Consider the following 13,178-nt stretch of genomic DNA (forward strand, 5'->3'; position numbering starts at 1 on the left):
TCTTTGTTTGTCAAGACAGGGTTTAGTTTTTTTGTCTTCCTTCCTCCCTCCCTTCCTTCCTCCCTCCCTTCCTTCCTCCCTCCCTTCCGTCCTTCTTTCCTTTCTTTCTTTCCTCCTCCTTTTTTTTTTTTTTTTTTGGTGTATGGGCCTGGTTATCCTAGAACTAGCTCTGTAGAGCAGGCTAGCCTCCGACTTATAGAGATCTGTGTGGCTCTGTCTTCCAAGTGCTGGGTACTGCCCGGCAAATCCTTCCCCATTCCTTTTAATTTTTTTTTTTTCTGAGATAGGTTTCTCTGTGTAATGGTCCTGACTGCCCTGGAACTGTATTTGTAGACCAGGTTGACCTCAAACTCACAGAGATCCTCCTGCCTCTGCCTCTGCCTTTAGGATAAAAGGTGGGCATCATGCCCAGCTGGGGATTTTTTTTTTTTAAGTCATGGATTTAGCTAGGCAGTGGTGGCACACACCTTTAGTCCCACCACTTAGGAGGCAGAGGCAGGTGGATCTCTGTGGGTTCCAGGCCAGTCTGGTCTACAGATTGAGTTTCAGGAGAGCCAGAGATACACAGAGAAACCCTGTTTTGAAAAACCAAACCAACACAGGGACTTACTCTATAGCCTAGACTGACCTAAGCATCTTCAAGAGCTGATTTCATCCTTCAGTAATAACCTTTAATATTACCATCCAAACTTTACAGTTCGGAACCTAAGACTGAGGTCACACAGCTTGAAACTGGTAACACTGGCTCTAACAGAGACTCTTCCAACACCAAAGCTGAAGGCAGACATGAGATGGGCCCCTTTGCCTGGCTGAACTGTAGCTAAAGGTTAAGAGCATCTCAGTAAGCACCCTGGTTCTGCAATGCTGACACCATATGTCACATTTAGTTTATATTCCCATTGCACCAACATGGTTCTCAGGATATGTCAATAACTGAGACTGACTGAATTGAAACAGGGCAGTAATGCAGGAGGCTTGCTTCAGTGAGCAGACAGCAGCAGCTTTAGTCATCTGTACATGAAGCTGTAGCAAAATAAGTGTAAACTGCTCAGACAAAAGGTAGGTCAGACAACAAATTCGTAATCAAAACTGGGCACACACATTTAATCTCAGCAGACACAAGGATCTCAGTGAGTTTGAGGCCATCCTGGTCTATAGAGTGAGTTCCAGGACAGCCAGGGCTACACAGAGAAACGCTGTATCGAAACCCTGCCCCCCAAAAAAATAACCGTAATCAATGAAATCTTTCTCTATTATTATTATTATTGGGTTTCTGAGACAGGGTTTCTTTGTGTAGCTTTGGAGGCTGTCCTGGAACTCACTTTGTAGACCAGGCTGGCCTCAAATGAACAGAGATCTGCCTGCTTCTGCCTCCTGAGTCCTTGGACTAAAGGCGCGCGCCACCATTGCCCGGCGTCTTTCTCCTTTTAAAAATAGAAATATTAAAAAGAAAGTCCCACAGGGCAGTGGTGGCGCACGCCTTTAATCCCAGCACTTGGGAGCCAGAGGCAGGTGGATCTATGTGAGTTCAAGGCCTGCCTGGTCTACAGAGTGATTTCTAGGACTCACTGTTACACAGAGAGAAACCCTATAGGACTCCAGTCTTAGAGTCTTAACGTGTCTATTTTTCAATGGTTCTTTCTGATGTTTTCTTTTTTAACCACCTTTTAAAAATCAGGACGAAACAAAGTGGTCTTTTACTTTAATATAAAGGAACATAGCTTTGTTTGTAGTAGTAGCAAACAGCTCGTAAAGATAACTGAACGGACGTAGTTTCAATCGCTGGATTGATTTTTGTCAACACCAGTCTACTGAGCTAGTGGAGATCAACTAAGGAGAAAGGACGTGGTTACCGCGGTAACGGATGGGGGAAGGGAGGGCGGGCCTCTGGAGCGCTCAGCCTTCCTTTGGCTAGAGCGGCGAGAACGCTTGAAGAGGTTTGGATTATTGGCCGCGCCGTAGAGAGCGGTGCATGCTGGGCCTTGGGCAATATGGCGTCCTCCTTGATGCGCTGATGAGAGGAGTTTCACTGTTGCTCCAGAGCAGAGGGCAAAACTCCCCTGACCCAATCAGTCCAGTTTCCCCGTGCGGTGCCCAGGCCCGTGTCGCGCGCGTCTCGGGACTCATTCCCGGGCAGGGGAGAGCCGCGAAGCCGAAGGCCAGCGCCGGCCAGGCCGCGAGGACCCGGGGCTGAGGAGCCGGCTGCGGGCGGGCGCGATGGGCCGGTCCTGGCTCAGGCTGCAGCCCCTCAGGCGAGTGCGGGGCCCGCAGGGCTGAGAGCCCCGGAGCGCGACCGCCTGCGGCCCGGGGATCGGCCGAGGCGTTGGAGGCCCCGTCCCGCAGGCCCGAGCCCGCTCCGCCTGCACGGGCCGCCCCACGGCCTTCCCGGAACCGCCGGCCCGCGGAGCTGCGGGTGGCCGGGGCCTGGGGCGCGTGAGTGCCCGCAGCCCCGGGGCCGCCGCCGCCCGCCCCCCGCCCAGATCTCCGAGTTTGTCCCCGAGGAAGGTCTTCCTTGGAACGCTCTCCCAGCAAAGCTTTCCTCCCCGCCCCTCCCCAGCTCCCCGTCCTGCCGAGTTTTATTCCCCCAGTTCTGGTACACGCCAGTTTTTAAGGCTGGAGGTTCTTGAGCGCTTGCTGCCAAGGACCCCCCCTCCCCCTCCCCCCCTGATGGAGTCGGAGATGCTGCAGCCTCTTGTGGGACTCGGGGAGGAAGATGAGGCCGACGTTACAGATTGGAACCTGCCTTTGGCTTTTATGAAGAAAAGGCATTGCGAGAAAATCGAAGGCTCCAAATCTTTAGCGCAGAGCTGGAGAATGAAGGATCGGGTAAGTGGATTCCCACGGCATCTTTTTGGACGTGGAAGTTTTTTCAAAGAAAGTAAGTTCTGAGCAAGGACGACTTCTTTGGGGGAAAATGCCGGTATCTCGAAGCCACACGTTGCACGTTAACTAAAAGCCAAAAACCATTCCAGGCTCCGGTTGAACATCGTTACTTCGTTAATTCAAATGAAGTTTCGATTCAGAAAAGAAAAATCAAATTAGGAACAGTTGTACCGCAGATGCTTACATGCCTTTTAACATACTTAGTAGCACTTAGAGGAAAGACAGTTTGGGAAATAATACTTGAACCCACGTGATTAGTCTACTTTTGTGGTCTGATTTTTGAAATAGCCAGGCCGATTGAAGGACAGCTGTCTGGTACAAAGCGTTAGGAAACAAGGTTACTGCAGATGCTCAGCCAATAACAGATTCAGGCAAAGTTACTTTAGAGTTGCACTGCAATCCTTCCCAGTCCTATAAACAGTTTGTCTGGAAGGATGACTCCCCTTGTATGTGCCTTCTTGCTCCTGTAACTTGGAGACAGAGTATCTTGAGTGGGGTATGGGGTATGAGGGGTTGGAACTCGGGCTCAGGTTTTAGGCAGTTCTCATGGTGTTGGAGTGCCATGAGCAGTTGTAGCAGCAACTTGCCCTTCCATCCTTTTCCTGGTCTAACAAAAGGGGGGCTCACAGTTTTTTTTATTTTTGTATTTATTCCTTCCAGGCTTCTTTCATTCCTGTGAACTTTTCAGTATAAAAGGGGAAATTGCTGTTGTCACTGTCATTTGTCGTAGTTTATGTATGTTTATAGGAGGTGGTTGTTTTAAAAAGGTGTATGATGTGAACGCTAAGGAGTTTAGCAGTAACCAGTGTTTTGGTTGTTGATTGGGCCGAATTTTAGAAGGTTATGAAAATTCAATCAAAAGCAGGTTAGGTTGGGCATGGTAAGACATACCTATATTCCCAGCGCTCTGCAGGCTGAAGCAGGAGGATCACAGTCAGTTCCAGGCTAGCCTGTACTACTGAGTACAAACCTTGTCTCAAACAAGAAAAGCTGGGTGTTGGTGGCGCATGCCTTTAGTTTCAGAGTTCAGGAGGCAGAGGCAGGTGGATGGCTGTGAGTTTGAGGTCAGCCTGGGCTACAGAGTGAGTGCTCCAAAGCTACACAGAGAAATGTCTCAAAAAACCAAAAAAAAAAAAAAAAAAAAGTTTTAAAGCAACTCTATTTTTTCCTATTCTAGGCGGAGTTTTCATTTAAATTTGTTCTTCTGTTCTGTGGAAATGTGGTTTCTGTTGCCACTCAAACTGTTTAAAATACATTAATGGGCATCTTGAAAATTATTTTTCCAAGACAGGCTTTTGATTATATGTAACCTTGGCTGTCCTGGAACTCGATCTGTAGAGTAGGATGGCCTGGAACTCCCAGAGATCTGCCTTACTCTGCCTCCGACTCCCAAGTCGCCACCATCACCCCCAGGCTGCACTTTAATGTAGGCATTGATTTTTAATTTTTTTCTTTTTTGAGACAGGGTTTGTGTAGCCCAGGCTGGCTTGCAATGTAGTCAGGAATGACCCTGAATTTCTGATTCTGGGCTGGGATGTGTACCATCATGTCCCAGTTTTCTTGGTGCTAGGAATCAAGCTGAAGAGTTTTGTGCATGCTAAGCAAAACCCTCTTATTATCATTATTATTATTATTTTTGGATTTTCAAGGCAGGGTTTCTCTGTAGCTTTGGGGATCAGGCTGGCCTAGAACTCACAGAGATCCACTTGCCTCTGCCTCCTGAGTGCTGGTGCACCGCCACCACCACCCAGCACAAAACCCTATTATTAGAGAGAGAGAGAGAGTGTGTGTGTGTGTGTGTGTGTGTGTGTGTGTGTGTGTGTGTTTTGCTGGGAGGCAGAGGCAGGCTGGTCTCTGGGTTTGAGAAGGAAGTTGGAAGGAAGTTTGTTGCCTCTGGCCTTTTCAGGTCACTAACATTTTCAGTAAGTTTGTGAGATCTGGGTCTCCTGAATAGAGGCTGTAAGGTAAGTGACCACTAGAGTTGGAAGATGGTATGGATGAAGGAAACTGGCCAGGCTTTGGAAGAGTGGCTCCTGCTCAGAGACAAATGCAGAGGGTAGGTGGCTTGTGTCTGGTAGCTTTTCTGGAAGGATCTGTAGGCCACAGAGGGTGAGGCAATCGGGCCTTAGTGAGCTCTTGCCTGTGTCCTCTTTGGGAAGCCAGAAAGTCTTTTTTTTTTTTTTTGGAGATGGCCTTTGTTTTATGGTTGTGGCTGCTGCCTTGGTACTTGCTGCGTAACCCAGGCTGGCACTGAATTTACAGCAGTCTACTTGAATGCTAGGTATTGTAGATGTGCATCACCAGGGCCAGCTTGCCTTTCTTTCTTTCCTTTTTAAGATTTATTTATTTATCCTGGCGTTGGTGGCACACGCCTTTAATCCCAGCTCTAGGGAGGCAGAGGCAGGTGGATTTCTGTGAGTTTGAGACAAGCCTGGACTACAAGAGCAAGTTCCAGGACAGCCTGCAAAGCCACAGAGGAAACCCTGTCTTGAAAGATACTTTTAGGTATATGAGTGCTCTATCTGCATGCATGCCTGCATGCCAGAAGAGGGCATCAGACTCCATTTTACATGGTGTGAGCCACCATGTGGTTGCTGGGAATTGAACTCAGGTCCTCTGGGAGGGCAGGCAGTCAGTGCTCTAACCCACTGAGCCATTTCTCCAGCCCCCTTTAACTTTTTTTAGAGATGGTTCTCACTATGTCCAGGCTGCCTGATAATAACGATGTAGACCTGGCGCTGGCCTTGAACTCCCACAGATCTGTCTGTGTTTTCACTGGGATTGAAGGTGCGAGCCCAAAATGTCTTTTTAAACGAATTAATTAATTTAATATGGAAGCCTTTTAGTTTAAAATGTCGGTCTTAAATCAGAGATTTTAAAGCAAAGCATTCCTGGCACTGAAGGCAAACAGACCCTTTGGGGGAAGTTTGGCCAGAGAATTACCCCTGTGTTACTGGGCCGTGGTGGCAACTACGAGCCTGGTCGTGCACCTTCCTAAGAATGAGGCCCAGCTCTGTGTTCTTTTATTAATCAATTAATTTTTAAAAGATTTATTTGTTTTATGTATATGGCTGTTTTGTCTGCATGTATTTCTGTACATCAGAAGAGAGTATCATATCCCATGGGACCAGTTACACATGGGTGTGAACCACCCCACCTGGGTGCTGGGAATTGAACTCAGAACCTCTGGAAGAGCAGTACCCCCCCCCCAACATTTTAATTACTAAATTAGATTATTGTTTGGTTAAGTCTATATATGGGGACTGCTACATACATATATCTGTAGTGTTTGGGGAATATAATTGTCAAGTAACTAGAAACACACTTGAGTCATTCATGGGCTGGTGGCAAAAGAGGTTGTATGCATGTCCCCCCTTATGTTTTACTGATGTACTTACAGGGGTCTGAAGAGGTGGCTCAGCGGTTAAGAGCACTGACTGCTCTTCCTTAGGACCTAGGTTCAATTCCCACCATCCTTATGCCAGCTTGTAACTGTCTGCAGTTCCGGTTCTAGGAAATCCAGCTCCCTCACACACATACATGCAGGCAAAACACCAATGCACATAAAATAAAAATAATAAAAAGTAGTTCTTACAGTATTCATTTTCCTGTGGACAGTGGTGTGCTGGGGATTCTTGGTCTCAGGTGGATCTTTTGCCTCACATATGTGTGGAATGGGACTTGGGAAGTCTGAGAACTGTTGTCCTGAAAGAGGCATTGTAAGGAGTATGGGTTTTTCCTCCCGCCGCCAGTCTTGTCCTGCCGCCGTGCCAGCCCCAAATAATACACAGGGACTCTGTATTAGGTATTATACTGTTGGCCAGTTATTACTTTCTTATCGGCTAGCTCTGTCTTAAGTATTAACCCATTTGTGTTAATCTATGTATTTCCATGTGGTCTTCTTACCGGGAGCCGGCTGCCGCATACAGCTCTCTCCAGACTCTCCATCTTGACTCCTCTTTACCACTTTCTATTTCCTCCTTGTCTCCTAGTCCCCCCTATCTTCTTTTCCTATTGGCCAACAGTGCTTTATTATTAACCAGTATGAGAAAATACAGAATGACATCTCCCATCAAGGCATTGTGGCTCATACCTGGGTATGTGAATGCAGGAGTATGCATTCATGGCCAGCCTGGGCTACACGAATGATTAAATTTTGAGCCAGCCTGGATTCAGAGTGAGTTTCTGCCTTTAAAACAAAACATGTATTTGTTGTCTGTGTATCTGTGTATGACTGTTGACACCATCTAATGTGACTTGGACTATCAATAGACACACTGTCTAATGTATGTAGAGCTATTGATCAGCACAGTCTCTGTGTGTGTTGGGCCACTGACGTGTAGTCCACAGGTGTGTGGTGTAACTGTAGCAGGAGCCTGTGTGGCCAGAGTACTTCCTGGTCCCTGCGGTCCCCTCTCCCTGGCCTTGTGCCCTTCCTTGAGCATTCCAGTTACCTCTGTGTCACTACATGGGGGCTGCTGTCTGTGCTGGCCTGTTTGACCCCTTTTGCATTTGACCCAGGTGACCCCTGTGTGCGGTTTCATCTTTGCTTTTCACGAAAGTCTTCACGAAATTGATGAAAGTCAGATTTTCCTCTTGGATTGCTGTTGGCTGCTGCTCAGACTCCTCTGCTGCTTGGCACTAAGTGAGGAGTGCCCAGGGATGTGGCCCATTCTGAACTAATCTTGTCTGTCATAGCCGGTGACACTCACAGCTTGTCTTTATTTCTGGCCTCCCCAACCTGCCCTGCCACTCAGGATGCCTGACTGCCTGCTTTGACTTGGTCACGGTGTTCACCACCGGTTTATTCAGTCGGTTGCAGAAGCTGCAAACACATGTTTAATTCTCTGTTTTTTAATTGCATCAGTAGGACCAGTGAATGACCTCACAGCATGTCTTACACTAGACTGCCCTGCGTGATCTGCCCTACCACAGCTCTTTCTAGGCAGCTAGGTGTCTTGTTTGGGTGGTGGCAGGTACATAAACTTATGTAAACTGGGGTTTTTCCTGTGTGTATGTCAGCATGAGGGTGCGAGATGCCTGTGGAACTGGGGCTACAGACAGTTGTGAGCTGCCATACGGGGGCTGAAAATGGAACCCAGGTCCTTGGGAAGAGCAGCCAGTGCTCCTAACTGCTGAGCTTCAGCCCTGCCCTGCATTTGCGTGTGTAGACTGAGGCTCTGATGCCTGCTTCCTGGTGCTCTGGGTTCATTTCTGAAATGGTAGAGCAGGGTACAGCCTTGACCCCTTTGTGAACTGCCCGCCTGTTCAGTAGCGATGCCTGGGATAATCTTCCTTCTGATCTTTGACCCCTCCTTGTTCTCGGGTCTTGGGCTCTTTCTCAGAGAGGCCTTCTGGATTGCTCAGTCTGAGGCAGCAACCCAGCAACCCTGATAGTCTTTTCTACATTCCTTCAATCAGGTGAAAGAAACGTTAATCATAAAACAAGGGGCTGTTAGTTTGTGCTAGTCCTTAGTAGTGCTAGGTACATAGAAAGGACCCAACTAAATGTCCTGATGAAAGACAGTAAGTAGTTCACCAAGGACTTCTGCATAGATGCCCTTCCTAAGGCTCAGGGACACCGAAAGTCACGTAGGATTTTGTCTTCACGCTCTTGGTGAGGGCACTGGAGCCCTAAGGAGGTGGCTTGCCTAAAGTCATGCAAGTGATATGGCAGCCCCCTTCTCACAGAAGCAAAACTGAATGGTATCAAACTGTATCAAAGCATCCCCATGCAGGTTGTCATGGCAGGTGCCAACTGGTGCCGACGTCATAGGAAGTGGACAGGAGCTGTCCGTGAAGCAGCATCGAGGACAGTGCAGAAACTAACTTTCCATCATGGGCTGACAGGGTCCCTGAGGCTGGGCTCCTCACATAGTGGGAGATGGTCTGGCCTTTCTGGTGATGCTGGCACTGTTGGTGCAGGAGAGGGGAGACAGGCATCTTAGCATGGTCGCAGACAGAGGCCCCTGAGCCAGTGGCTGGTGTCTGCTGTTAGTATTCTTTGCCAAGCTTGTTAAAAGAATTCTGGCTTTATTTGAGAAGGTCCTTGGTAAAGCAGGGAACATGATTATTTTGATTACATTTTAAGTCTTGAGCTTGTGCTAACTATTTTTTTTTTTTTTTTTTTTAAGACAGGGTGTCTTTGCTTAGCCCTCTAGAACTCACTCTGTAAACCAGGCTGGCCTATAGGCCCTCCCAGGGTGGTTGCTATGCTCTGTACATCACTGTTACGGTAAAGCACATGCAGAGCCTGCCAGCTAACTTCTGATTGGTTCCTTGCCACATGGAGGGTATCCGGCTTCCTAATGACTAGAAGGTCAGTCAAGGACATGTTGCTGAGTCAGAGGTCTACCACTTGCTGGGTCTTTTCTGTAGCCTGTTATGGCTGCCAAAGCAGAGGGCTGGGTGAGGGTCTAGTCCCTTCACCAGGACTGCACAGAGAAACCCTGTCTTGAAAAACCAAAAACCAACCAACCAACCAAACAAAAGAAGAGTCAGAGAAAGTAAGTCGCACCCCCGACTTAAGATAGAGCTACAGTTCTTAGCATCAGCCGTCTTGGTGGCTCTCAGGTTGCTACTTCCTCCCCTGCCCCCTTTCTGTCTTTGGTTAAGTGAAATAAGCAGGGTGGCTCTGGAGAAGTCTTGCACAGAGTTAAAGTCTGATAAGGCAAAACTGTAAGCCATCAGGGCTGCCCAAGGAGTTTCCTTCATCTCCTTTCCCTGTAAGTGGGATTTCTGATGAGATTCCTAGAAAGTTGCAGGGAAGGGGGAAGGGCCACAAGCAGTTAACTGTTCTGAAATTCTGCCTGGAGGGGACGTCAGCCGGACTCTGAGTGAGGGTTTTCTCTCCCTTTGCATGGCCTCAAGTTTTCTCCTGTCTCTTCCTGTTCTGCCTTTGTGGAGGAGACCCCACTGCAGACATGTAGAGGAAGGCCCAGCTACCGAGTTAATGAACACTGGGTATTAGGTCTGTGTAGTTGGAAGACTTACCAAGTGAGCTGTCATTTTAAGGAAAACATCTGACAGCGTTTGTTATTGGCTTTCAATGAAGATGAGAGTGCTCTATGAGAACATGATGTGAACATGTGAATGGAGTATGTCCACATTGGGAGCGTGTTATCTGGTGAACCGATAGGCCAGTGAGGGCTTGCGTGTGGGGTGTATTGTCACAGGCGCTGTAGCACTCAGATGGGTTCAGCATAAGTGTCACTTACTGAGCAGCCATTTGTCCCTTCCTGGGATGTTTGCATCCCCCTGCCCTTTCTGGCTGTAGGTCTTCCTCATGGGGAAGAGGTAGACACACGTTAGGTAGAGTGCAGCTGTCCTCTCTGAAGCTGTAGGGTAGAGACTCACAAGAATGGAGGGGAACACAGCCACTTGTCTTACTGGCACTTCTGAAAACACACTTATTTTTCATAGAATGTTAGTTGTTTGAATAAATAATGAGTTTATAATTACTTTTAAATTAATAATATATTGTATTTGAAAATGTTTTGCCCTTTAATACAGAAAGTGTTGATAAATGTAACTCATTAGACGAAACCTCTTTGGGGGCCTCCAAGACTCTGCTGGCAGGAGGAGGGGGGAGGGCCACCTGGTCTGCTGCTCTATTTACTCACTCACTCACTCACTCACTCACTCACTCACTCACTCACTCACTCATTCATTCATAGACAGGGTTTCTCTGTGTAGCCCTGGCTGTTGTGGAACTCGCTCTGTAGGACTGGCTGGCCTAGTGCCTCAAAGGTGGGCACCATCGCCGCCCAGCTATCATTCTGATATCTTCGCCAAAGAGCATATGGGGTCTCCGAACTGGAGCTAGGGTGTGGCTCCCCTATGGGGAAGCATGTGTGATGGGCAGTCACTCCCTGACATGTGGCCTCCTAGTGACTGCCAACGTCTTGCTCCAGTAGCTCTAGACTGGTTACTGCGTGTGCGCGTGCGTGAGGAGACCACAGTCAGCCCTCTGAGGGCAGCAGAACTGTTAGATTTTTGAGTCATTTCAGAAAGGTTGAGTGTTCACTTGAGCTGTCCCTGTCCTCTGGGTCTTGCTGCCTAGGATGATAGAGGAGCACCTATTTACGACACTGATGTGTGTGTCAGTGATGATGTTTATTGGTGAGAGCGAAGAGTGACGCTGTCACCGGGAATTCCACATCAGATCAGTTTGTCCCCTGTATTAGTCCTGTATGAAACAGGAACCTTTCACATTTGTAGTAAGGAGCTGAGGGGTCATCTCTAGGGACCCGACTTTGGGGGCGTTAGTTGGATCCAGCTGACTTGCCTGGTTTGTACCTGAGACAGGGAGTGTGGATTGAGATACTGTAAAGATACTAAGGAAAAGATGGAGACAGCATAGAGTCAGGAGGGCAATCCAGTGAATACTGAACACCCCAAGTTTATTCTTCAATGTTCTTGTATACCCCAACCAAAAAGGGGAAGACTTCTTTATTCCAACACAAGGAATGAAACATTCAGTAACCATGCCTTAGAATAAATCTCTGGTTAAACCTTGAGGGTTAAGAGTAACCACACCTTAGACCAAGTCTCTTGTTATTTAGATAAGATAGCCAAGCCTAAAACCAAATGTTTTACAGTAGCCACACCTTAGACTTTTAGGTCTTAAGATTTTAACCTTGGAAGAGTAAGGATAGTTTTGAACTCTCTGACCTTAAGCCAAGATGAAGCAAAGTCATTTTATGGACCCTGACACACATTGACCAACATTAAATTCATTTGCTCCTGCATGGAAGCCTGGAGAATGTCAAAAGCAGATTTGTAGCTGGGGTGAGAATAAAGGGCTCAGGAAGGGTGATAACAGGTGAAGGGGGCCAGTGGTAATCAACCTCAGTGAGCCTGAGACCTGAGTCCTTGAGGGTGCAAAATGAGGTAACCCCAGCAGAGTGGAGGATGCTTGTACTTTAGCTGACCGGAGGGAGGGAGGTAGAGTCAGGGACTCTGACTGGGATGTGGAGGCTAAAATTCAGGCTTGTCAGGCATGTGCCGAATACCCAGTGGTCAGTTCCGGTCCTTTCTTGGCACTGGAAGCCCATGAGGTTGCCCGAGTGTCTCATGTGAACCTCAGGAGTCAGAGTACCATCTACTAGAGTTAAAACATCTGCTTTAAAAAACAGTGCCATGTTTATTTTCAATAGCACACTGTGAAAAAGTCCCAAAATGGATCTAAGCATTTCCTCCTCATTATCACCTGGTAGAGTTCCGAACTAGAGTCTCTTCAGGACAGCCTGTGGCTCCCTTGTAGCTGGACCCTCCTGCTACTCCAGACCCGAGGAAGGTGTTTGTTCGCCAGTGATAATTGTTTCAGTAGAGCAGAAATTTGACGTCTTCAAAGTCTAATTAAATAAATGGAAATGCCATTTCATAACTATTTGGCATTGTATGCTAATGTGTAACATGTTCTTAAGCCTTGAACCTGTCAAGCGCTGGGGGATTTGCTGCAGAGAACTTGATACCTTTGGAGGCAGAACAGGAAGCAGCCACAGGCGGCTCACAGGAGGGGCCACGTTAGCTGGTGCTCACCCAGACAGCAGTGTTATTTCCGACGGGTCTGTTGTTCTCAGCTAATGTCATTTGTATTTTTAAATTTTGACATAATTATAGACTTACAGAATAGGAGACACACTCTTACCTCAGATTCACGGTGCCACCACCCCCTGGCTCTAACGGAGATTTTATTAGAATTTCCCCACCTTGGATACTTTTTCTTTTTCTTTCCTTTTAGCTATGTTTAGACACTCAGTGATTTTAACAACATTCATAGCCAGGTATGGTGGATTTCTGTGCATTCTAGGCTATCCTGATCTACAAGGTGAGTACCAGGACAGCTAAGGCTGTTACACAGAGAAACCCTGTCTTGAAAAACTACACACACACACACACTCTATTATTGTGTGTGATCAAATTTAGTTACTGTAGCAGATACCAGAAACAATAACTCAGAAAGAGAAAGGGTTTATTTTGGCTCATGTTCTGACCTCTCATGTAATGGCTGGAGCACATGTTGGAGCCAAGAAGAGAGGGCATAGGGCTGAGGTCTGCTTCCCTGCAAGTGCACGGCTGTGCCCTCACTGAGCAAAGACTACTCATTGGGTCCTGCTTCCTAAAACCTATCATCTCCCCAGAGTGCCAAGTGGAGGACCAGATCTTAATGTGTGGGCCTTGGAAGGACCCGAGTCATCACCACCCCACCTCTAGATCTGTTTGTTCCTCTCCTCAGACTGAAAGCTGTACTGTAGGCTTCAACTTGTGTTTTCTTCTCTCCAGCTCTTGGG

At 47.6% G+C, this 13,178-nt stretch overlaps 1 protein-coding gene across 1 annotated transcript in view; it reads left to right on the plus strand.

Moving 5' to 3' along the window:
- The first annotated feature begins 2,571 nt into the window (after positions 1–2,571).
- The window catches only part of Rptor (regulatory associated protein of MTOR complex 1), a 228,170-nt gene continuing 217,563 nt past the window's right edge, over positions 2,572–13,178 (plus strand). The window contains exon 1 of the mRNA XM_051181740.1: positions 2,572–2,826. Within this exon, the coding sequence (XP_051037697.1) occupies positions 2,668–2,826 (159 nt within the window). The 5' untranslated portion in view covers positions 2,572–2,667. The remainder of the gene's footprint in view (positions 2,827–13,178) is intronic.

The sequence above is a fragment of the Phodopus roborovskii genome, unplaced genomic scaffold, assembly GCF_943737965.1.
Source record: "Phodopus roborovskii unplaced genomic scaffold, PHOROB, whole genome shotgun sequence".
In the NCBI taxonomy this organism is placed as follows: domain Eukaryota; kingdom Metazoa; phylum Chordata; class Mammalia; order Rodentia; family Cricetidae; genus Phodopus; species Phodopus roborovskii.